At 49.5% G+C, this 25,521-nt stretch overlaps 1 protein-coding gene across 5 annotated transcripts in view; it reads right to left on the bottom strand.

Moving 5' to 3' along the window:
- Window positions 1–25,521, bottom strand: part of ikbkb (inhibitor of nuclear factor kappa B kinase subunit beta) — a 153,008-nt gene that overhangs the window by 10,476 nt on the left and 117,011 nt on the right. For 3 of the 5 annotated variants that reach the window (XM_072266325.1, XM_072266327.1, XM_072266326.1), the window contains exons 11-19: window positions 23,794–23,988; window positions 22,505–22,619; window positions 21,959–22,082; window positions 20,378–20,529; window positions 12,679–12,740; window positions 10,752–10,861; window positions 8,968–9,017; window positions 7,906–8,005; window positions 2,251–2,398 (exon numbers count right to left, since the gene is read on the bottom strand). In XM_072266325.1, the coding sequence (XP_072122426.1) occupies window positions 2,251–2,398; window positions 7,906–8,005; window positions 8,968–9,017; window positions 10,752–10,861; window positions 12,679–12,740; window positions 20,378–20,529; window positions 21,959–22,082; window positions 22,505–22,619; window positions 23,794–23,988 (1,056 nt within the window). Of the gene's footprint in view, window positions 1–2,250; window positions 2,399–7,905; window positions 8,006–8,959; window positions 9,018–10,751; window positions 10,862–12,678; window positions 12,741–20,377; window positions 20,530–21,958; window positions 22,083–22,504; window positions 22,620–23,793; window positions 23,989–25,521 lie in introns of those variants that run through there. The other 2 variants (XM_072266329.1, XM_072266328.1) reach the window with 2 other exon arrangements.

The raw sequence follows: 25,521 nt of genomic DNA, 5'->3' as shown, positions 1-25,521 counted from the left end.
GGAGTGAATCTCACCCCGGTCAGAGTCATCGTGAATCTCACCGTGGTCAGAGCGGCTGTGAATCTCCCCCTGGTCAGAGCCGCCGTGAATCTCACTGTGGTCAGAGTGGCCGTGAATCTCACCGTGGTCAGAGTGGCTGTAAATCTCACCCCGGTCAGAGTGGAGTGAATCTCAACCCGGTCAGAGTGGCCATGAATCTCACCCCAGTCAGAGTGGCTGTAAATCTCACCCCGGTCAGAGTGGAGCGAATCTCACCGCGGTCAGAGTGAAGTGAATCTCAACCCGGTCAGAGTGGCCATGAATCTCACCGCAGTCAGACTGAAGTGAATCTCACCCCGGTCAGAGTGGAGCAGCCGTGAATCTCACCGTGGGTCAGAGTGGAGTGAATCTCACCCTGGTCAGAGTCGCCATGAATCTCACCGTGGTCAGAGTGGCTGTAAATCTCACCCCGGTCAGAGTGGCTGTGAATCTCACCCCGGTCAGAGTGGCTGTGAATCTCACCCCGGTCAGAGTGGCCGTGAATCTCACCCCGGTCAGAGTGGCTGTGAATCTCACCCAGGTTAGAGTGGCCGTGAATCTCACCCCGGTCAGAGTGGAGTGAATCTCACCCCAGTCAGAGTGGAGTGGCTGTGAATCTCACCCCAGTCAGAGTGGAGTGAATCTCACCTCGGTCAGAGTGGAGTGAATCTCACCTCGGTCAGAGTGAAGTGAATCTCAACCCGGTCAGAGTGGAGTGAATCTCAACCCGGTCAGAGTGGAGTGGCTGTGAATCTCACCCCGGTCAGAGTGGAGTGAATCTCACCCCGGTCAGAGTGGAGTGAATCTCACCCCGGTCAGAGTGAAGTGAATCTCAACCCGGTCAGAGTGGCTGTGAATCTCACCCCGAGCAGAGTGAAGTGAATCTCACCCTGGTCAGAGTGGCCCTGAATCTCACCCCGGTCAGAGTGGAGTGAATCTTACCCCGGTTAGAGTGGAGTGAATCTCACCCCGGTCAGAGTGGAGTGAATCTCACCGTGGTTAGAGTGAAGTGAATCTCACCCTGGTCAGAGTGGCCGTGAATCTCACCCCGGTCAGAGTGGAGTGAATCTCACCGTGGTTAGGGTGGCCGTGAATCTCACCTCGGTCAGAGTGGAGTGAATCTCACCCCAGTCAGAGTGGAGTGGCTGTGAATCTCACCCCGGTCAGAGTGGAGTGAATCTCACCTCGGTCAGAGTGAAGTGAATCTCAACCTGGTCAGAGTGGAGTGAATCTCAACCCGGTCAGAGTGGAGTGGCTGTGAATCTCAACCCGGTCAGAGTGGAGTGGCTGTGAATCTCACCCCGGTCAGAGTGGAGTGAATCTCACCCCGGTCAGAGTGGAGTGAATCTCACCCCGGTCAGAGTGGCAGTGAATCTCACCCCGGTCAGAGTGGCTGTGAATCTCACCCCGAGCAGAGTGAAGTGAATCTCACCCCGGTCAGAGTGACCGTGAATCTCACCCCGGTCAGAGTGGAGTGAATCTCACCCCGGTCAGAGTGGAGTGAATCTCACCGTGGTTAGAGTGGAGTGAATCTCACCGTGGTTAGAGTGAAGTGGATCTCACCCCGGTCAGAGTGGAGTGAATCTCATCCCGGTCAGAGTGAAGTGAATCTCACCCCGGTCAGAGTGAAGTGAATCTCACCGTGGTTAGAGTGAAGTGGATCTCACCCCAGTTAGAGTGAAGTGAATCTTACCCCGGTCAGAGTGGCTGTGAATCTCACCCCGGTCAGAGTGAAGTGAATCTCACCCCGGTTAGAGTGGAGTGAATCTCACCCCGGAGTGACTGAGACACCCTCATGGTCTGATTAACTGTAAGTGAATGATGGTACTCATGTAGTCAACGTATCTGAGACATACACTTGGTCCCTATACTGCAACTGAGGGGTGGGGTGCAAGATCAGTGTAACTGAGACACTTACTCAGTTGTTCTGTATACTCTAACTGAGGGAAGTTACTCATTCATTGTAACTGAGGGGACAATACCCACATCTGCAGTGTGACCGGGGGACGTCATGCACGTGGTCAGCGTGGCCAGGGGATGTCACGCATGCGGTCAGTGTGACCGGGGGACGTCACGCACGTGGTCAGTGTGACCGGGGGATGTCACGCACGTGGTCAGTGTGAGCGGGGGACGTCACGCACGCGGTCAGCGTGACCGAGGGACGTCATTCACGGTCAGTGTGACCGAGGGACGTCACTGACGCGGACAGCGTGACCTTGGAACGGTACTCACACAGGCAATCTTCAGCAGGTGCCAGAGCTCTTTCTGCCGTTTCTCCTGAAGTTTCATCACCAGCTTCTCGTCCTCGGTCATCAGCTGCAGGACCCTCTCCAGCTTTGGTAGTAGGTCGATCACCTTCTGCTTACAGGCCAGCGTCTTACTGTGGTGGAGGGGAAGCACAATGCGCGGTCAAGGGGTTACCCACTGCCCTCCCCATCAGCCAGCCTCGCCCACTACCACAAGCCTAGCCCACAGAGCACCACTGACACGTCAGCCCTGCCCCTCCATGGCTCTGGCACCAGCTGCCTCCCATCTTCCCAGTGGCAGTGGGTGCCAGTCATCGGACATCAGCTTTGGCACCAGTGCCAACTCACCAGCACACTTCCCTAGACGGATACGGTCACAGGACATGGAAGAGCATAGGAAAAGGCCTGTCAGACCACCATCTCTATGCCAATTTTAACTAGTTCCCATCTTCCTCCATAATCAAAAGGTGAAAGGCCTGGAAAAATTGGATGTTTCCAATCGAGCTGAGTCTGGGACCAGAGGCCACATCCTCAGAATAGAATGAAGTCCCTTTAGCAGGATCAGATTTAATATCATTGTCATACGTCGTGAAATTTGTTAACTTTACAGCAGCAGAGCATGAAATACATGATAAATAAATATAGAGAAAAAAGCGGGTTACATTGAGTATATATATGTCTATTAAATAGTTAAGTTCAAAAAAGCAGTGCAAAATAACAGAAATAAAAAAGTAGTGAGGTAGTGTTCACGGGTTCAATGTCCATTCAGGAAGCCGATGGCAGGGGGGAAGAAGCTGTTCTTGAATCGCTGAGTGTGTGCCTTCAGGCTTCTGTACCTCCTTCCCGACCGTAACAATGAGAGGAGGGCATGCCCTGGGTGGTGGAAATCCTTAATGATGGATGCAGCCTTCCTGAAGGCTGATTTATACCCGTGCGTCAAATTACGCCGTAGGTACAGCGTAGCAGCGTACCCTACGTTGTACTCTATGCCGAACCCTACGCCGTAGCCTAACGCGCACCTCTCCCAAAACTTAACTACACGTCGCGGCAACGCAGACCAAAACAACTGTGATTGGTCTGCTTGGTAGCATCGCATTTCCTCCTGAGCTGCAATAGCTTCCCATTGGGCGACTGAAGGGCAGGGCAGGAACTCTGGCTGCAATGCTTTCCATAAGGCTTTACAGACCTCCGAGATTATGGAGGACCCTGTGCTTGACGCCAGTTTGTAGCTAGCTGCTACAGTCTGTTGACTTCCACCTGAAGCTAAAATTCAAATGGTGATGGCCAGTCTCTGAGTACACTGTGCGTACACTGATGCAAAATAAATGGTTGGAGACGATGAACCAAATCGTCAAATCTACCTGCCGACATCCAAAAATATCTGAAATGCATTTCCTCGTCCATGTCTGTCAGTGGCCGGACAAGCACAGAAAATTCACCCTCCTTCAGTTTCAGTCGCCATTGTTTGAAGTTTGAGTTTCTTCGTGTTGCGTTTCAACACGAAGAAACTCAACACACTGGCGTAGAAACTCCAACACCATCTAGCGTCTTGGCGGTGAATTGCAGAGACGCAGACACACCAATGCACAAGTATAAATGCTCAAAACGGCGTAGCCCACTTGCGTATGCTACAGCATTAGTTAGTATGCACTGCTCCTTGAAGAGGTCTTGGATACTACGGAGGCTGGTATCCATGACAAATCTGTCTAATTTTACAAGCTTCTGCAACTTATTTCGATCTTGTGCAGAACACCACCCCCCCCATACCAGATAGTGATGTAGCCAGTCAGAATGCTTGCACTGTACATTTGTAAAAGTTTTTGAGTGTTTTAGTTGACAAGCTAAATTTCCTCAAACTCCAAATGAAGTATAACCATTCTCATGCCTTCTTTATAGCTGCATCGATATCTTGGGACCAGGTTCGATCCTCAGACATTTTGACACCCAGGAATTTGTAATTGTCTCACTCTCTCCACTATGGAAAGGGAACTTGGTGATTGTAGGATGACTTACAGTGGACTGAAAAGCTTGAGCATGTAGATATTAAGAAATAGGATGTGCTGTAGATTTTGGAAAACAGCAAATTGGATAAGTCACTGGGACTGGACGAGATGTAGCCCAGGTTACTGTGGGAGGCGAGGGAGGAGATTGCTGAGCCTCTGGCGATGATCTTTGCATCATCAATGGGGACTGGAGAGGTTCCGGAGGATTGGAGGGTTATGGATGTTGTTCCCTTATTCAAGACAGGGCATAGAGATAGCCCAGGAAATTATAGACCAGTGAGCCTTACTTCAGTGGTTGGTAAGTTGATGGAGAAGATCCTGAGAGGCAGGATTTATGAACATTTGGAGAGGTATAATATGATTAGGAATAGTCAGCATAGCTTTGTCAAAGGCAGGTCGTGCTTTACAAGCCTGATTGAATTTTTTGAGGATGTGACTAAACACATTGATAAAGGTAGAGTAGTAGATGTAGTGTATATGGATTTCAGCAAGGCATTTGACAAGGTACCCAATGCAAGGCTTACTGAGAAAGTAAGGAGGCATGGGATCCAAGGGGACATTGCTTTGTGGATCCAGAACTGGCTTGCCCACAGAAGGCAAAGAGTGGTTGTAGATGGGTCATATTCTGCATGGAGGTCAGTGACCAGTGGTGTGCCTCAGGGATCTGTTCTGGGACCCCTACTCTTCATGATTTTTATAAGTGATCTGGATGAGGAAGTGGAGGGATGGGTTAGTAAATTTGCCAATGATACAAAGGTTGGGGGTGTTGTGGATAGTGTGGAGGGCTGTCAGAGGTTACAGCGGGTCATTGATAGGATGCAAAACTGGGCTGAGAAGTGGCAGATGGAGTTCAACCCAGATAAGTGTGAGGTGGTTCATTTTGGTAGGTCAAATATGATGGCAGAATATAATATTAATGATAAGACTCTTGGCAGTGTGGAGGATCAGAGGGATCTTGGGGTCCGAGTCCATAGGACACTCAAAGCTGCTGTGCAGGTTGACTCTGTGGTTAAGAAGGCATATGGTGCATTGGCCTTCATCAATCATGGGATTGAGTTTAAGAGCCGAGAGGTAATGTTACAGCTATAAGGGACCCTGGTCAGACCCCACTTGGAGTACTGTGCTCAGTTCTGGTCGCCTCACTACAGGAAGGATGTGGAAACCATAGAAAGGGTGCAGAGGAGATATTCAAGAATGTTGCCTGGATTGGGGAGCATGCCTTATGAGAATAGGTTGAGTGAACTTGGCCTTTTTTCCTTGGAGTGACGGAGGATGAGAGGTGACCTGACAGAGATGTATAAGATGATGAGAGGCATTGATCGTGTGGATAGTCAGAGCCTTTTTCCCAGGGCTGAAATGGCTAGCACAAGAGGGCACAGTTTTAAGCTGCTTGAACGTAGGTACAGAGGAGATGTCAGGTGTAAGTTTTTTTATGCAAAGAGTGGTGAGTATATGGAATGGGCTGCTGGCGATGGTGGTGGAGGCAGATTCGATACGGTCTTTTAGGAGACTCCTGGACAGGTCCATGGAGCTTAGAAAAATAGAGGGCTATGGGTAACCCTAGGTAATTTCTAAGGTACAGACATGTTCGGCACAGCTTTGTGGGCCGAAGGGCCTGTATTATGCTGTAGGCTTTCTAAGTTTCTAAATGTTCCTCATACATTAACCCTTTCATCCCCCGAATAATACTTGTGAGCCTCCGCTAGACTTTCTTAGTTAAGGGGCCCGAAACTGCTCACAATACTCCAAGTGCAGTCTGAACAGTGCCTCATAAAACCCTAGCATTACATTCTTGCTTTTATGTTCTAGTTGTCTCAAAGTGAATGCTAACATTGCATTTGTCTTCATTACCACCAATTCCATATGCAAGTTAACCCTTGGGGAATCCTGCACAAGGTCACCCAAGTCCCTTTGCAGCTCTGATTTTCAAATTTCCTTCCCGTTTAGAAATTAGCCCATGCCTTTATTCCTTCTACTGTTCATACTCTGGAATCTATCCACTGAATCTGATCTTCCTGCCTCCACAGGTACAGAATTCCAAAGATTTTCCTCATCCCAATCTCAGTCGACTTCCACCCTCCCTCTGCTCCTGTAACTGGAATCCTTCACCGGGGGAATATCCGCCCAGCACTTCACCTCTTGATCCTCCTGAACGTTCCTCAAGCTTCTGTGAGGTGGGCTCCAGCCATCATACACTCCCAGCACAGAACAGTAGAGGATAAACACAGAGTATCGCTCCCTTTGCACTGTCTAACATACACTCCCAGGACACTGACAGCTCAGGTCGGGCACAGAGTGAAGTTCCCAGCAAACATTCCTGGGTTTTCACACGTAGCATTGAAAAATCCTTCTCCCCTCTCCCCCTACCACCCACAGATGCTCCTCGAGCCACTGAGTTTGTCCAGCAAGTTTCTACAGATGTACTGTGGACTGTGGACTGTACTCTAACCAGTCACATCACCGTCTGGTATGGAGAGTCCACTGCACAAGACTGGAAACAGCTGCAGAATCAGGGAAGTCAGGGAAGTCCATCAAGGACACTAGACTCCCCACCACTGAGGACATCTTCAAAAGGCGATGCCTAAGAATGGTAGCATCCATCACCAAGGATCCCACAACCCAGGACATGCCCTCTTCTCATTACCACCATCAGGGAGGAGGTACAGGAGCCTGAAGACACACACTCAATGACTTAGGAACATGTTCTTCCCCTCGGCCATCAGGTTTCTGAATAGTCCACGAACTGGTGAACTTGGTGTGGTCTTGTCTTCTGCTGCTGCAGCTCATCAACTTCAAGGTTTGACACATTGTCTGTTTAGGGGCGCTCCTCTGCACACCACTGTTGTAACGCCTGCTTGTCTGGAGTGAGTGGGCTACAGCTGCAGAAGGCTACATCAGCTATCAGGGTCCATTCCTAATAAAGTGCCACCGAAGAGAGAGAAAGAAAGAGGTGTGTGTGTGTGCGCGCACGTGCGCGGCCAAGTAGTTAAGGCATCGGTCTAGTGATCTGAAGGTCGCCAGTTCGAGCGTCAGCTGAAGCAGCATGTTGTGTCCTTGAGCAAGGCACTTAATCACACATTGCTCTGCGACGACACTGGTGTCAAGCTGTATGGGTCCTAATGACCTTCCCTTGGACAACATCCGTGGCATGGAGAGGGGTGATTTGCAGCATGGGCAACTGCCGGTCTTCCATACAACCTTGCCCAAGCCTGCGCCCTGGAAACCTTCCAAGGCGTAAATCCATGGTCTCATGAGACTAACGGATGTCTAAATATAAATGTGTGTGTGTATATATTACGTGTGCAGATATATACTATAATATACTGCATATGTTCTTATTGTAACTTATAGTATTTTTATGTATTGCTTTGTACTGCTGTCACAAAACAACAAATTTCACTGCGTATATCAGTGCCGATAAACCGATTCTGATTCTGCAGATCGTTTGTTGCTCCAGATCCCAGCAACCAACATCTCTGGGGTCTTCCTGGACTATCACACAAGGCAGAGTCACTTTGGCAAAGTATCACACTTTCTTTTTCCCCTGAGGCTGGCCTACAGATGGCAGGTCTATTGATTAAAGTTCGATGAGAGGTGGGGCTAGGATCCCTGATGTATGACGGAGCGGAGAGACTCACCTGAGGTGCGAGTAGATGTCCTTCACCTTGGCATCAAAACTCTGCAGGGTCTGCTGGAGGATGCGCACCATTGCCTGGCTGTCTCCATTGGTCCGCTGCTCTACACACCAAACACAGCATTAAATCCCCTCAGTCAGCCACAGTGTACAGTGGACAGCCAGCACTTTTTACCCGGGACAGGGGAATACCTAACACAAGGGATATCATTTTAAGGTGATACGTCTGAGGTAACTTTTTAATTTTTACACACGCACAGAGGTGATTGCATGGGATGCGCTGTTGGGGGTGTGGTGGTACAGGCAGATGCATCAGTGACTTTCTCAAATGGATGATTGGAAAATGGATGGCTACTTTATGTGGAAGGGAAGAGTTAGATTGACCACAGTGTAGGTTAATAGGTCGGCACAACATCGTGGGCCGAAAGGCCTGTACTGTGCTGTGTTCTAACTGCCACAATCAGCACAGAGCACGGGAACAAGGTCAGGAGAGAGATCGGGCAAATACGAGGCACAGAGGATTGGGAGGATGGGTCCCTTTAGAACAGAGATGGGAAGGATTTCTTTAGGCAGAGAGTGGTGAATCCGTGGAATTCATTGCCGCAGATGGCTGTGGAGGCCAAGTCACTGGATATATTTAAAGCGGAGGTTGGTAGGTTCTTGGTTAGCAAGGGCGTCAAAGTTTACCGGGAGGAGGAAGGAAAATGAGATTGAGAGGGATAATAAATCAGCCATTAGTGGAACGGCGGAGCAGAATCAATGGGCCAAACAACCCAATTCTGTTCCTATGTCTTCTGGTTTTGTGGTCTTAAAACTCCACTAACCAGGGAAACACCCCAGTCGCTCACCCCCTGACACCCCCTCGCCCTCCCCACGTCAGAGCGATAGAGGACTCTCTCAACCCTCGAGGGCTGTTGTAGCTGCATGGATCCAGGCAGGCAGAGACGGTTTCATCACACTATGGGCTTGTGCTTTGGAGATGGTGGACTGACTCTGGGCCATCAAGAGGGGAGCCGTTCAGCACAGCATCCCAGCCTGGTTTGCTTCACTGATGATACCTTCATACCTCTTTGCCTTTCCCTGAGTTTGCGATACAGTTCCATGGCCTCTTCCTCTCTGGGAACAAAAGATTAGCTCAAATTAGTAGAACTCAACAGGACAGGTTAAAGAATTCCTGATGGCCCAAAACTTCAACTGATTATTCCCCCTCGTAGATGCCTGACCTGCTGAGTTCCTCGAGGATGGTGTCAGAGGCGGTGTGGGAGAGAACAGAGGCACGGCAGGCACATTAGAATCCGTGCTGGGTTGGGGGTTGGCCCCTCCTACCAGTGTTTGGTCCCTGGAAGACAAGCTGGATTGCCTTTGTCTTCCACTGACCCAGACTGAGATGAGGAACTGCTGCGTGCTTGTTCTTGCAGACACAAGGCTCACAACATTCATGCACCATCAATCTTCAGGTATGCCACGCAGGAGCTTGTGCTAATAGTATTTTTTGTGACTGTATGTGCAATCGAAACTATATGTGCTGTGTGTGACTGTTTGTACTTGTTTTGCACATTGGCTCCACAGGAACACGGTTTCATTCGCTACACACGTGGATGGTTGAATGACAATTGAACCTGAACTTACGTTACTCTGAATTTCCAGCATCTGCAGAATGTCCTACGACCGCTGCTCCACTGCAAAGTCTCTTCGAGGGATGCCTACCCTGAAGAAATTTAAATCTTCTCTTCATGGGAGTTCAGTGAGACCCTCTCTTACCGCTCCCCCTCTGTTCTCTGTCTCCTCTGTACTCACCCAGACTCAACTGCTCCTCTACTCCCCTCTCCCTTTTTCCATCCCCCATTCTGGTTCTCCTCTCAACCCTCTTAGGAATATTGCAATTTATATTTCATCTGGGTAGCTTCCACCTGACATCGTTCTCCCTAACTCCCTGTAAGTTCTCCCCCATCTCTCTTTTTCCATTCGGGCTATTCTCTTGCTTCTTGTCTTCTCACCTCCTCTGGTTCTGCCCACCTTCCCTTTTTTCCATGGTCCTCCAGCCTTTCCAATGAGATTCCTCCTTCTTCAACCCTTTACCTCTTTCACCTATCACCTTCCAGCATCTTACTTCATCCACCTTCCCTCTCACCCAGTCCCACCTACCAGCTGCCAGCTTGTACGCCTTCCCTCTTCCCTCACTCTTATTCCGGCTTCTGTCTCCAACACAGAAACACATCTGCACTGAAATGGGGATCTCCTCGTCCTCTAACACCACCTGTGTTTTCATGTCAGACACGGAAGCACAAACACACACAAACAGCGACCATCCCTCACACACACACACACACACACACACACACAGATCATCTCTGACACAGACATATGTGCACTAAATGGCGGAAGCAGCTGCACGCAGACATAGATGTTGATACAGAAGAATAGACACGCGCATGTACAGACACGCTCAAGGACGCGTGCACACACACACACACACACACACACACACACACACACAATCTGTGTTTAAATTTAAAAAAAGGAACTGCAGATGCTGAAAATCTGAAATAAAACCAGAAACTGCTGGAAACTCTCAGCACGTCAGGCAGCATCCATGGGGAGAAAACCGGTCAAGCGTTTTAGGTCAAGCACTTATCAGGTCGACCTGAAACTACTCCTCTTCCTACAGCCGCTACCTGACCCATCAAGCATTTGCAGCAGTTTCTGGTTTAATAAATACCAGCGCTCCGCTGACTTTGTGGGGTGAATAAAAGCTGGAAACCAAGGAGTCTTGGATGAACAGAGTCACTGAAACATCGACAGGCGGCGAGGAGCCAAGATCACGGACCTGAGGAGTCAGACAACACTCACAGGCCCTCCAGAGGTTCGCCCTGTCGCCGTGCTGATGGGCTTCGCTGTAGATCGACCAGGTCTGTCTGAAGTGCCATCGACTGCTCGTCTAGACTGCTGACGTCATTCATCTGACAGGGAGAAGAGAGGGTAGAATTCAGTAGAGAACTGGGGATAAAACATCAGAGTCACCCCATTGGGACAGACCGGCACTGATGGGGTGGGGGCAAGGCTGTGGTGTGTGTGTATAAGAGACAGGTGTGCTGGGAGATGTAAAGCTGAGGTTTTATGTGGCATTCGTCAGACTACATTTGGAGTATTGGGAGCAGTTTCAGCCCCTTTATCTAAGGAAGGATGTGCTGGCATTATAGAGGGTCCATCATGAGAATGATGCAGGGAATGAAAAGGTTAATGTACGAGGAGAGTTCAAAGTCAAAGTATATTTATTATCAAGGAATGCATAAGTTATACAACCTTGAGATTTGTCTGCTTACAGGCAGTCACAAAGCAAGGAACTCGAAAGGACCCAATTAGAGAAAAAAGACAAACCCCCGATGTACACAGAGAAAAAGAAATACAACACAAAACAAATCATACAAACACTAGAAGTGAGAAATAACAGCATTCCTAACCAAACTGAGTCTTTAGATCCAAATCGCTGGAACAGCCCAGAGAAGCCCCAAAGCCTTGGTATCAGCTCATCATATTTGTGGGGCAAAACACTGAAAGGTTTCTAGGCAAGAAGCACAGAAGCTGGGGGCACCTCACAGCCCCAGTGCCTCAAAGAGAGGAGACCCCGGACTATCTGGGCCAGTGTTTAAACAGTCCAAGCCCCAGATTGTACCTCACATGAGGACTTGCGATCCGCCACGGTGAGTTGTTCTATGTCTAGAACATGTCATACAACAATTCACTTCAGGCCTAGATTTTGCTGCCGAGAATGCCATACTCGACCTCTCCAAATTGGCTCAGCACTTAGATCTAACCTCACTCGACTCTCAACACCCTGCCTTTCCAGTCTATCTCGGCTGGTGTTTAAACTGTCCAAACAGCAGAACGCGCCTCACATAAGGACCCGGGCTGTGCTGTGGAGGATCGCTCCGGGCCTAGAACATCCCACCCAGCAATTCGCTTCGGGCCTAGATTTTGCTGACAAAGAAGCTGCTCTCGACCTCTCCAAATCTGCTCGGCACTTAGAACAACCTGAGCTCGCACCCGGGTTAGTTGGACAGGCATCTGAATTCTTCTGCCTCGACTTCTCCTCTCCGAATTGTTTCCCCCAACCAGCACAGCTCCAACTCCAAGTTCGTTGATTTTGCAGCGCAACAGCACAGCACATCTCTTGAACTTGCTTTGCCTTCGCTCGCCTTTTCATTGCTTGCGGTGATAGTTTACCACAATTTACTTCAAAAGAAGTGTTATTAGTTATGCTTTTAATTGAATATTGAACTACCAGAAAGCTTTTGCACACTTTCGATAGCGCCATCTAAAACCAGACTCTGGGCCTGTACTCTTTAGAATTTAGAAGAATGAGGGAGGATCTCATTGAAACCTACTGAATAATGAAAGGCCTAGATGGAGAGGACGTTTCCAATAGTGGGATAGTTTGGGACCCGAGGGTACAGCTTCAGAATATAGAATGTCCATTTAGAACAGAGATGAGGAGGTTTTTTTTTGGCCAGAGGGTGGCATATTTACAGGATTCATCACCACAGATGGCTGTGGAGGCAAAGTGATTGGGTATATTTAAAGTGGATGTTCTTGTTTGGTAAGGGTTTCAAAGAGGAGAAGGCCGGAGAATGGGGTTGAGAGGGATAAATCCGCCATGACTGAATGGCGTAGCACACTCTCCTGTGCTTTGTGGTCTTGTGGGAGGACAGACAGGCAAACAGGGGTGTGGTCAGACGGGCGAGCGGGGTTGTGGTCAAACGGGTGGACAGACACTCACCCTTCCACAACATTCTGCCTTCATCTGCATTTCATTCCAGGCAGTAATCATTTTCTCGGAGGCTGAAAGAGACACAACCTGGTCAACACACTGGGAACTCGGAGTCAACAATGGAGCCTGGCCCTGAGCAACAGGGGACTTGACCTGACGCTGTCAACTGGGTTCTCATCAGAAGCACACAGTCCTTCAGAATCAGGATTAGATTTAACGTCACTGGTATATGTTGTGAAATATGTTGTTTCCGGCAGCAGGACAATGCAACACACAATTAAAACAACTATAAATTACAATAAGAAATATACTGTATACACAGTGGATCCGGTTAATCGGGGCACATGGGATCAGTACATTTTGGCCCAATTAAGCAGCTGCCCCAATTATCTGAAGTTTCATGGAATAGTTTAAAAAGTATATAAAAAAACAAACTACCATTTAACTGAGTAAAAATTGTGCATTTACATAAAATACATAACTAATTAGAACACTATCAATATTACATTACTATAAAATCGTGTACTAGTTGATAACTATTAAGAACTAATACATCATTTTATAGTACAGTGAATCTGTACACAGCCGTGTTCTTTTGATTGACCGTAAACAATCAGTGCAGATGCTAAATGCAGATAATGGACTGACCTCATACAATGCTATCGACATGGCGTCGTCCAAATCTTCATTTTCATTGTAACATTCAAGACGATTGCTGATACTTTCAAAGTTTTTGTACTTCCTAACTTGCTGAAGTAGTCAAATCATTACATTTTCACTCCTGGCTGTTTCCGGCACCTCTAAGCCTGAGTGCTTGACACTACAGTGAGCAAAACAGTTTTGAATTGCCTTACTGCTAATTTCTCACCAACTATCAGTGACAAAAATCATTTTTTGAACAAGTGCATGCAACTAATGCTATCTAAATATTCTTCCACCCTTCCCGCCTCCTTCTTACTCTGACTTCTCATCTTTTTTTCTCTAGTCTCGATGAAGGGTCTCGGCCTGAAATGTTGACTGGTTACTCTTTTCCACAGATGCTGCCTGGCCTGCTGAGTTCCTTCAGCACTTAAAAACTGTTCGCCCTAAGCACAGAGTAGTGCCTAACGGCCACACAAGTACACGCATCTGACGCTACTTTGGAACTGTTCGACAACAGCCTCCTGTCCCAATTAAGCAGCAGAGTGTCCCAAATAAACAAAAGGAATCCTGGCTATTTTCTTGAGTTGTTTTCGTCCTTTAAGAGTTGTCCTAAAATAAGTAGCTACTCCGATAGATAGATACATTTATTTTCCATTTAAAAATCTGATGGCAATGGGGAAGAAGCTGTTTCTAAAACGTTGAATGTCTGCCTTCAGGCTCCTGTAGCTCCTTCCTTGATGGCAACAATGAGAAGAGGGCATTGCCCTGGTGATGGGGTCGTTAACGGCAGATGTCGCTTTTTTTGGGGCATCGTCTTTTGAAGATGTCCTCCACGCAGGGGAGGTAAATGCCCATGAAGGAGCTGGCTGAGCTTGTAACTTTCTGCAGCTTGCTTATCTGACTGTGCAGTGGCTCTTCCATACCAGGCGGTGAGGCAACCAGTTAGAATGCTCTCCATGCAATATATCTGTAGAAATTTGTGAGTCTTTGATGACGTACCTTGACTCCTCAAACTCCTAATGATATATAGCCGCTGTCGTGCCTTCTTTGTAATTGCACCAGTATGTTCGGCTCAGAACAGATCTTCAGAGATGTTGACACCTAGGAACTCAAAGCTCATCCTCTCCAAAGCTGACCCCTCAATGAGGATTCTGTCCCCTTGACCTACCCTTCCTGAAGTCCACAATCAACTCCTGGTCTTCGTGATATTCAGTACAAGGTTGTTGTAGCGACACCCCTCAACCAGCTGATCTATCTCACACCTACGTGCTGCCTTGTCACCATCCGGAATTCTGCCAACAGCAGTTGTGTCATTGGGAAATTTATAGACGGCAGTTGAGCTGCACCAGGCCACACAGTCAGAGTGGTGTAGGGAGAATAGAGCAGTGGGCCAACTGCACATCCATGGGGTGTGCCAGTATTGACTGTCAGCGAGGAGGTGTTATTTCTGATCTGCAGACTGTGCTCTCCTGATGAGGAAGTCAAGGATGCAGGTACAGATGGAAGTACAGAAGCCCAGGTTTTGGAGCTTGTTGATTAGAACTGAGGGTACGATGGTGTTGATCGCTCAGCTGTGACCAATAAACAGCAGCCCGATATAGGAATTGTTATTGACCAGGTGATCCAAGGCCAGGTGGAGAGCCAGTGGGATTGCATCCGCTGTGGACCTGTTGTAGTGATAGGCAAGTTGCAGTGGGTCCACGTCCTTGCTTTGGCAGGAGTTGATTCTGTTCCTGACCAATCTCTCAAAGCAGTTCATCACAGCAGATCCGAGTCACTGAGGCAGCTCTCCCTGCTCTTCCTGGCCACTGATTGTTGCCCTTTTGAAGCAGTGAGTTATTGAAGACGTCCTTGAACACTCCTGCCAGTTAGTTAGCACGGGCTTTCAGTGCCCTACTGGGTACACCATCAGGGCCTGGTGTCTTGTGAGGGCTCACCTTTATGAAAGATGTTCTGACATCGGTCTTTGAAGCAGGGATTACCGGGTCACCAGATACTGCAGGCTAATTTTATTCTCCTTTTCAAAGCGTGTACAAATGGCATTTAGCTCATCGGGGAGTAAAGTATCACAGCCATTCACATTTCACCTTGTAGGAAGAAACAGCCTGCAGACCATGCCAGAGTTGAAGAGTAACTGAGTCCATCTCTAACTTCAATGGGAAATGTGTTTTTACTCTGAAAATAGCCTTCTGTAGGTTGTACCCGGATTTCTTGTATAATTGTGGATCACCGATCAAGACCCAGCCCTCAGCAGACTACAGATCTCCTGGTTCATCCACAGCTTCTGGTTTAGGTGTGTCTGGTCTGTCCTTGAAGGCACACACTCATCCATACAGGTCTTGATGCCATTGGTGACAACTGTGGCGTATTCATTCGGATCTGAAGACGAATCCCTAAATACTGTCCAGTCCACCAACCCAAAGCAGACCTGTAGTCACTCCTTTGCCTCCCTTGGCTATACTTTCTTGGTCCTCTCAACTGGTGCTGTGGTCTTTAGTCTCTGCCTATGTGCCGGGAGCAGAAGTACAGCCAGGTGATCAGACTTTCCAAAGTGTGGGTGTAGGATGGTTCAGTAAGCGTTCTTGATGGTTGTATAACAGCGGCTCCTCTGGTTTCACGTGCAATATGCTGGTGGGAGTTGTCCAGAGGCTTCTTCAGGCTGGCCTGGTTGAAATCATTCTGCAGTTTTAGAGAAGGCATCAGTGTTGTTCATCCGCTAACAATCCTCCTCTCCTTGGTCCTTGCTGTGAATCAGCTATTAACTTGGAAACACAGGAGATGCTGGACCTTGGAGCAGCAAACAGTCTTCTGGAGGAGATCCCGAGGGGGTCGGGCGACACCCGAAGGAATTGTCGACGATTCAGGGTCTTGACCTGAAATGTCGACAATTACTCTTCCCCACCCCAGCAGATCTGTGTTGCAGCAGTGATGCCGTTAATGTCTCAGGTTCAACCCCGACCTCTGGACTGTCGGTGCAGAGTGTGCACGTTCTCCCTGTGACCACGTGGGTTTCCCTTGGGTGCTCCGGCTTCTTCCCACATTCTGAAGATGTGTCGGTCAGGAGGTTAAGTCACCCCGAAAGTGATCACAGAGAAAGATCGGCTTTACTTGTCACAGACGTGGCTTTGTGGAGAAGCCACAGAGGGGTAGCAGATGGTCGCCTCTCTGACTGGAGGCCTGTGACTAGTGGTGTGCTGTAGGGTTCGGTGCTGGGTCCGTTGCTGTTTGGCATCTATATCAATGATCTGGATGTTGATGTAGTTAACTGGATCAGCAAATTTGCAGATGACACCAAGATTTGGGTGTCGTGGACAGTGAGGAAGGCCATCATGGCTTGCAGCAGGATCTGGACCAGCTGGAAAAATGGGCTGAGAAATGGCAGGTGGAATTTAATGCAGACAAGTGTGAGGCGTTGCACTTCTGTAGGACCATCCAGGGCAGGTCTTACACAGTGAACAGTAGGGCACTGAGGAGTGTGGCAGAACAAAGGGATCTGGGAATACAGGTCCATAATTCATTGAAATTGGTGTCACAGGTTGATAGGGTTGTAAAGAAAGTGTTTGACACACTGGCCTTCATACATCAAAGTACTGAGTTAAGGAGGCGTGATGTTATGTTGAAGACATCAGTAATGCCTAATTTGGAGTATTGTGTGCAGTTTGGTCATCTACCTACAGAAGAGATGTAAATAAGATTGAAAGAATACAGAGAAAATAAGGAAAGATTGAATAGGTTAGGACTTTATTCCTTGGAATGCAAAAGATTGAGAGGAGATTTGAAAGAGGTATACAGAATTATGAGGGGTATAGATAGAGTTCCACTGAAGTTGGGTGGGACTACAACTAGAGGTCATGGGTTAAGGGTGAAAGGTGAAAAGTTTAAGGGGATCACGAGAGGAAACTTCTACACTCAGAGGGTTGTGAGAGTGTGGAAAGAACTGCTCGCACAAGTGGTGCATGCGATTTCGATTTCAATGTTTAAGTGAAGTTTGGATAGGTACATGGATGGTAGGGGTATGGTCCTGGTGCAGGTCGATGGGAGTAGGCAGTTTAAATTGTCTGGCATCGACTAGATGGGCCAAAGGGCCTGTTTCTGTGCTGTACTTCTCTATGACTCCATGAATTGAAACATCAAAACAAACTTTCTTAGAAGTCTGTGAAAATTTGGCATGTCATCTAAAACTTTGACAAAATTCTTTAGATGTTTGGTGGAGAGAGAGTATGTTTATTGGTTACATCACGGCTTGGTATAGAAACTCCAATGTCCCTGTACGGAACAGCCTACAAAAAGTAGTGGATGTGGCCCAGTCCATCACGGATAGAGCCCTCCCCTCTATTAAGAACACCTACATGGACCACTGTTTCATGAAAGCAGCATCCATCATCAAGGACCTCCACCATCTAGGCCATGCTGTCTTGTCACCGTCGCCATCGGGAAGGAAGTAGAGGAGCCTCAGGACCCACACCACCAGGTTCAAGAACAGTTACTACCCCCCAGCCATCAGGCTCTTGAACCAGAGGGGGCAACTTCACTCACCCCATCACTGAACTGGACTCAATTTCAAAGACCTCATCTCAAGTTCTCAATATTTATTGCTCATTTTTATTACTGTCAGTTCATTTTTCCTCGCTTTCTTTTTGCATTTTCACAGTTTGATGTCTGTCTATTGGGTGTGATCTTTCACTGATTCTATCCTGTTCCTTTTACTTACTGCGATTGCTCACGAGAAAAATCTTCTCAGGGTTGTATATGGTAACACGCATGTACTTTGATAATGAAGTTACTTTGAACATACAGTGAAATGTATCATTTGCGTCAACGACCAATATGGACCGAGGATGTGCCCCAGCAGAGCGTGCCCAGAACTTCCTAATTCTTTGGACTGTGGGAGGAAACTGAAGCACCTGGAGGAAACCCACGCGGTCACGGTGAGAGAGTACAAACTCCTTACAAGCAGCACTGGAACTGAATCACACCCCTGGCTCAGTAATGGCATTACCCTAACCGCTACACTACTGCGCCACCCCTTTAAAAAAGCTTAAGGGAAGTATTGTGGATTTGGTCAAATGAACTGGCTGCATTATAACCCGTATGGGAACATCTTTGAGTGGAAATTCCTGCAAAAGGTAGTGGATTTCGCCCAGTACATCACGAGTAAAACCCTCCCAACCATTGAGCACATCTACATGAAACACTGCCATAGGAAAGCAGCATCCATCATCAAAGATCTTCACCACCCAGACCATGACCTTTGCTCACTGCTGCCATCAGCATAAGGTACAAGAGCCTCAGGACTTGCAATATCAGGTTAAAGAAGTTATTACCCCTCAATCATCAGGCTCTTGAACAAAAGGGAATAACTACTTCCGGCATTCACACCATTGATGGTCTCACTTTAAGGACTCTATCATATTATTTCATGCTCAGCACTTATTGCTATTTTTATATTTGCATTTTCACAGTTTGTTGCTCATTGATCCTGTTTACAGTTACTGTTCTATAAGTTTGTTAAGTATGCCCGCAGGAAAAAGAATCCCAGGGTTGTATGCGGTGAGATGTATGTACTCTGATAATAAATTTTGCTTAGAACTTTGGATAACGTACAGTTAATCTGGGTGGAACAGTTCAGTTCTGAGGAGACTGGACCTGGTCTCCCTGGAGCAGAGAAGGTTAAGAGGGATCTATGATTGAGGTGTATAAAATTATGAGGGTCAGAGACAGGAAGATAGCAGGAAAATTGTCCCCAGTATCAGAGGTACATAAAACCAGAGGAGATGGATTTAAGGTAAGAGGGGAAAAGAGACAGAGGAAATATATTTCACCCAGTGGTCAGGGAGTACCTGGAACACATTGTCTTAGAGTGCAGTGGAAACAGAGTCACTGTCAGTGCTTGAATCGCCTGGGTACGGAGGGCTATGAACCACGTGCAGGGGGATGGGATTAACGTGGAAGGCTGTCTGTTGGTCAGCATGCAGGAGCTGTCCTGAATGACCAGTTCCCACGGTGTACAATTCAACGGTGCAGAATTGCTCCACCAAATGGGAGACGCGAGATTACGTGGGCCCCGTGCTTAAACAGCAGCCATATTTCAGGTAAACAAGCAAAAGACCTGCGGCCAGCTGAATGGGAGATAAGGTGGCCGGTAACTTCAACACTTCTTTTCTGAGCTGCTGTGGATGCAGTTAAAGGCATGGAAACAAACCTTTTGGCTAAACTCAACCATGTAGACCAAATTATCTACCTGAGCTGGTCCCTTTATGTGTGTTTGGTCCTCTTCCCATCGGCGTACCTGTCCAAATGACCTTAAACATCATTTCAAGTTCCTGGGTGTCAACGTCTCTGGCAATCTATCCTGAGACCAACATATTGATGCAATTACGAAGAAGGTGTGCCTGCAGCTATATTTTATTAGGAGGTTGAGGTGATTTGGTATGTCACCAAAGACTCTAGTAGATTTCTACAGATATACAGCGGAGAGCGTTCTGACTGGCTGCATCACCGTCCGGTATGGCGGTGCCAGCGCCCTGGACTGGAAAAAGCTGCCGAGGCTTGTAAGCTCAGCCTGCAACGTTATGGGGACCAGCCTTCCGACCACGGAGGGCATCTTCAAAAGGTAGTGCCTCAGGAAAACAGCATCCATCACGAGGGTCCTCACCATCCTGGGCATGCTGCCTTCTCATTGCTACCATCAGGGAGGAGGCATAGGAGCCCAAAGGCACACACTTAACTTTTTAAGGATAGCTTCTTCCCCTCCACCATCGGATTTCTGAATAGACAACGAACCTGTGAGCACTGTAGCGTGATGTTTCCTCTCTTTTTGCATTACTTATTTAATATTAACATGTATTTCTTTTTGTAACTTATAGTACATTTTATGTATTGCACAGTATTGATGTTTCCATACAATTAATGACATATGACAATGATAATAATCCTGATTCTGAATGGTATGAATCTCTACCACTTCCTCTGGCCTCTCGGTCCATGTACCTACCCACCAGATTGTCATAACGACACACTACGCTTGCTTCAGGACCAGCGGGCATGCGTGTTCCCCAGTACTCACTGATCCCAAAAGCCATCTGCTCGCTGTACTTCTCCAGGTCAATCTGAATGCTGACGCGGAAGAAGTCCAGCTTGGCCTTCAGCTGCTGGCACAGGGACATCATGGTGGTCTTCATCTTGGACAGAGTGCTGTTGCATCGCAGCAGGCTCATCCTGCAGAGGGACAAGAGCAAGGCACCGAATCCTGGTTAAGGACACAAACAGATTCCTCGTTCTCGCTGCAGACCCCGTGCACGCAGTACCCGGCCCGCCCAGGGGGTGGCAGCATTATGCAGGCAACCAGCACATTAACTGGTTCATCTCATTGGTTTGCAATCCCCTACATCTTCTACTCTCCCTCCCACCCTCCAGTCCACCTCCTAATCCCCTCCCTCCTCCTCCACTGTACCTCCCACTCCCACCCTCCATTCCACCTCCTAATCCCCTCTCTCCACTCCACCTCCTAATCCCCCTCCCTCCACCTCATAATCCCCCTCCCTCCACTCCTCCTCCTAATCCCCTCCCTCCACTCCTCCTCCTAATCCCCTCCCTCCACCTCATAATCCCCCTCCCTCCACTCCTCCTCCTAATCCCCTCCCTCCACTCCACCTCCTAATCCCCCTCCCTCCACCTCATAATCCCCCTCCCTCCACTCCTCCTCCTAATCCCCTCCCTCCACTCCTCCTCCTAATTCCCTCGCTCCACTCCACCTCCTAATCCCCCTCCCTCCTCCACCACTCTACCCCCTATTCCCCCTCCCTCCACTCCACTTCCTAATCCCCCCTCTCTCCCTCCACTCTTCCTAATCCCCCTCCCTCCTCCTCCACTCTACCTCCTATTCCCCCATCCCTCCACTCCACCTCCTAATCCCCCTCCTTCTCCACTCTACCTCCTACTCCCACCCTCCACTCCAACTCCTACTCCCTCTCCCTCCCTCCACTCCACCTTCTACTCCCACCCTCCACTCCACCTCCTATTCCCTCTCCCTCCCTCCACTCCACCTCCTACTCCCTCTCCCCTCCATCTCTTATTCCCCCCCTCCATCCACACCTATTACCCCCTATCTCCTTCCATTCCACCTCCTACTCCTCCATCCAATCCACAACTCACCCAATTTACCTGACTGCTGGTCCCTCCACCTTCCCCTCACTCAATTCCACTACCTCCCCCTCCTCCATCCCTTTGCTATATCACCTTCAAACACACTCCCTCTTTCCCAAATCCTCCTCCTCCACCCTCCTTCCTCGCTACCTCCCCTCCATCTCCTCCCTCCCTCCACTACCTCCTGCACCATCCCTCCACTGACTCCTTCCTCCTCATCTCACCCAACTTTCCCCTGACCACTAATCCCTCCACTTCCCCCCCATCCCCTCGCCATCTCACCAACTTCCCTGCCCTTCCGCCACTTCCTCCCTCCCTCCACCACCAGCCCCTCCCTCTGCTCCCCATCTCGCCATCGCTGCCTCCCCTCTTGCCCTCCACATCTCACTGACTTACCCTTGATCACTAATCCCTCCACCTTCCCCCCTCCTCCTCCCCACCACCTCCTAGCACCAGTCCTGCCTCGCCACGTCTCCCCTCGCCCCTGGGTGCGGACACTCACATGGCGGCCCTCTGTCCCTGCTGGAGCCGGACGCAGTTCTCCTTCATGTTGCGGATCAGGTCCCAGCTCTGCCCCCAGGCTCGCCGCAGCTGCACGTAGGGCAGCATCCTCTTCGGGTCCTGTACTGTGAACGAGGGCGGAGTGGACGTTCCATCTGCTCAGGCACTGACTGACACTCGATGACAGGGCGCCCACCCCCATAACACCACCCGCCCTCTCCACCCCACAGCCCTCCTACAGGGTGCCCACCCCCATAAGACCACCCCCCCAACCTGCTCTGGAAGCTCCGAACCCCAAAGCCCACAGACACAGATCCTCCCTGTACCCCCAACCTCTCCCCCCACTCTGCACAAATAAACCCTGGCCTCCGCCCCACCCCCAGGGCCTTCTCACCCACTTAACCCCCTTCCCATAAACTCGACCACCACCCCACCCCTCCCCATTACCCCCACTCCCTGCCCACATCCCAGTGCCTTCTCCTCGCTCCCTGAGGGGAGGGAATCTCCTTCAGTTTCATCAGGCCCACCACCCACTCCAGGCTCTTACGAATGAAGCTGACGGCATCTGGCTGCTTAGGGACCAGGACGGGCCCGTCGTAGGTGCTGGTGCTCTTGTCGAAGAGATAAATGATGGTCGGCTCCGCCTTCTTCCCTTCGCATGGCTGCAGGGGACGGGCATGACAAACAGCAGATTGTAGCTACAGGTGTTCTTCGACCTTTGCCCCTGACCCCCACCCTCCTTCACATACTCTCCGACCCCTGCCCCCTGACCCCCATCCTCTGACTTCCCACCTTCCTTCACATACTCTCCGACCCCTGCCCCCGACCCTCCGGACCATGCCCACCGACCCCCCCACCCTCCCACGCTCCTTCACATACTCTCCGACCCCTGCTCCCTGACCTCCACCCTCTCAACCGTGCCTGCCGACCTCCCACCTTCCTTCACATACCCTCCGACCCCTGCCTCCTGACCTCCACCCTCTGACCTCCCACACTCCTTCACATACTCTCCGACTCCTGCCCCCGACCTCCACCCTCTGACCTCCCACCGACCTTCCACACTTCTTCACATACTCTCTGACCCCTGCCCCCTGACCCCACCCTCCCGATTTCCTGCCTTCCGATCCCCGCCCTCCGAGCGAGTCACCCAAAATCTCATCCTCCTGACCATGCCCTCACACAACATGGAACAGCACAGCACAAGAACAGACACTTAACACAACTTTTTGAGTTAAACTAAACCCACAAGACCCAAATCCCCCCTCCAATTCCCTGCATGTATGCACCTAAATGTGTCTTACGCACCCTAGTCATACCTGCCTCTGGTGCCAGCCCCGACTGCTCATCCCAGGCACCCACCACTCTGTATGAAAAAAAACTACCCCACACATTCCCTTTACACTCTTCCCTCTCACCTTAAATGCATGTCTTCTACAGTTTGACATCTCGCCTCTCGGAAGAAAAATATTGACTGTCTACTCTATCTCTGCCTCCCACAATCTTATCAATTCCTATCAAGTCTCCCCTCAGCCCACAGAAGCTACCCAAGTTTGTCCAGCCACTCCCTGTAGCTGATAGTCTCAAATCTCAGAGCTTCCACATCCCATTAGGGAAGGACAGAACGATTCCAGGTGTGGTCTAAGCAGTCATCTGCAGCTGCAACTTTTAAACTCAGTGCCCCGACCGGTGAAGGCAAGCCGGATGCTTTCTTTGATACCCTGCCCACGTGTTATGATTGCCATACTGTGGGGTCAGAAGTGTATGTGGAAATGACCTCATCCCTGTGGTAATCCAACCCTGACCTCCACCCCCCCCCACCCCCCCCAGGAATCATACCCTGTTGTCTGGCATACACTGGATCACAGGTTTCCGGGGGTCTATGGCAGTACCCGTCTCCAACAGCAGCTCCTGGTTGTAGGCCGGAATGTTGGCCGTGTCTTCGATCCATTGCTGTAGGCACTGAAGGCTGGCCTCGGGAGTGACTGGGTAGGTGTGGACAACTCCCGATTTCATGTCCAGGACCTGCACGTACTAGAGAAACCGGGAACACAAGGGTCAGGGAAAGTGGAAACATTCGGGGGGACAGGACAGCACATGCTTGAGAGGTTCAATCCCCACGCCTGTCTGTAAGAGGTCTGCACCATCCCCTGTGAGCACGTGGGTCTTCTCCGGGTGCTCCGGTTTCCACAGACGGGCGGGTGAGGATCGGTAGGTTGTGGGCATGCGATGTTGGCACTGGAAGCTCTTATGGGCAGCCCTCAGCACAGCCTCTTTGGAATGTGGGAGTGAACAGGAGCAACCGGAGGTCATGAGGAGGACGTACGTCAGCACTGGGAACTGAACCTTGACTGATGATCGATCGGTCATTGATGCAAACGACACAATTCACTGTATGAAATGTACATGTGAAAAATGAAGCTAATCTCTCAACAAAGCTAACTTCTAAACTCCTTAGTACTTCTAACCCATCCAAGAGTTCCTTGTTACAATATCCTTTGTCACACAAGGCTCCCAAACCTTATCTTCTTAAACCCATCATCCCTGCTGGGGCACAGAGGCCTCTGTCTTTCACTGAAAGATGCTGATCCTAAAGTCTCAATGACTGGACTTATTGTAAGACAGTTAACAAGGAAATCTTGGATGGGTTAGAAGTACTAAGGAGTTTAGAAGTTAGCTTTGTTAGAGAGATTAGCTTTGTTTCTCACGTGTACATTTCATACAGTGAATTGTGTCGTTTGCATCAATGACCGACCGATCGATCACCAGTCAGGGTAAGGATTTACTGCCGACTGCTGCTTCCAATCTACAGCCCTCAGCTCCGGCCAAACTCTGTTGCAACCTAGCGCCGTTACTTACTGATTTACAGTGTGGAGCATTTCCCTTTCAGCCCTTCCAGCCGCGCCCAGCGACCCCGGCCTAATCACGGGGCAATTCACAACTGGACTGTGGGAGGAAACCCGAGCGCCTGGAGGAAACCCACGCGGTCACAGGGAGAACACACAAACTCCTGGCAGGCAGCGGCCGGCGTTGAACCTGGGTCCCCTGTACTGTAAAGCATTGTGCTGACCACTACCCCTGTTCCCAAGGATCTGTTTTACCGTCTCTTTCCTCAGAGTGTTCTCCCACTGAAACGTCAATCGCCTGGCCAGGCTCATTTCCCCAGGACAGCATACTGCATCTAACAGAATCTGCCCCATCCAAGCCCCTGGGGCTGATTCCCAGTCAATAAAGTCACCCACTACAACAACCCTGTTGTTTTTAAAACAGATGAGAATAACGATTAGATGTGTCCTGTGTACGATGAAGCATACAGCACAGTGAAATGCATTATGTCAACAGCCAGCACAGTCCAAGGATGCGCTGGGGGCAGCCGGTAAGTGTCAACCTGCTTCCACGCCAACACAGAATGCCCACAGTTTACTGAACCTAACGCGTGTCTCCGGAATGTGGGAGGAAACTGGAGCACCCGGAGGAAATCCAAACTCCTGACAGACAGTGGTGGGAATTGGACCCCACTCACTGGCACGGTAAAGCGTTACGATAACTGTAGCATTGCCGTGTTGC

This window comes from Mobula birostris, chromosome 8 (assembly GCF_030028105.1).
Source record: "Mobula birostris isolate sMobBir1 chromosome 8, sMobBir1.hap1, whole genome shotgun sequence".
NCBI classification, from domain to species: domain Eukaryota; kingdom Metazoa; phylum Chordata; class Chondrichthyes; order Myliobatiformes; family Myliobatidae; genus Mobula; species Mobula birostris.
Note: the sequence above shows the minus strand (reverse complement) of the source record. Positions and strands in the feature narration are given on the sequence as shown.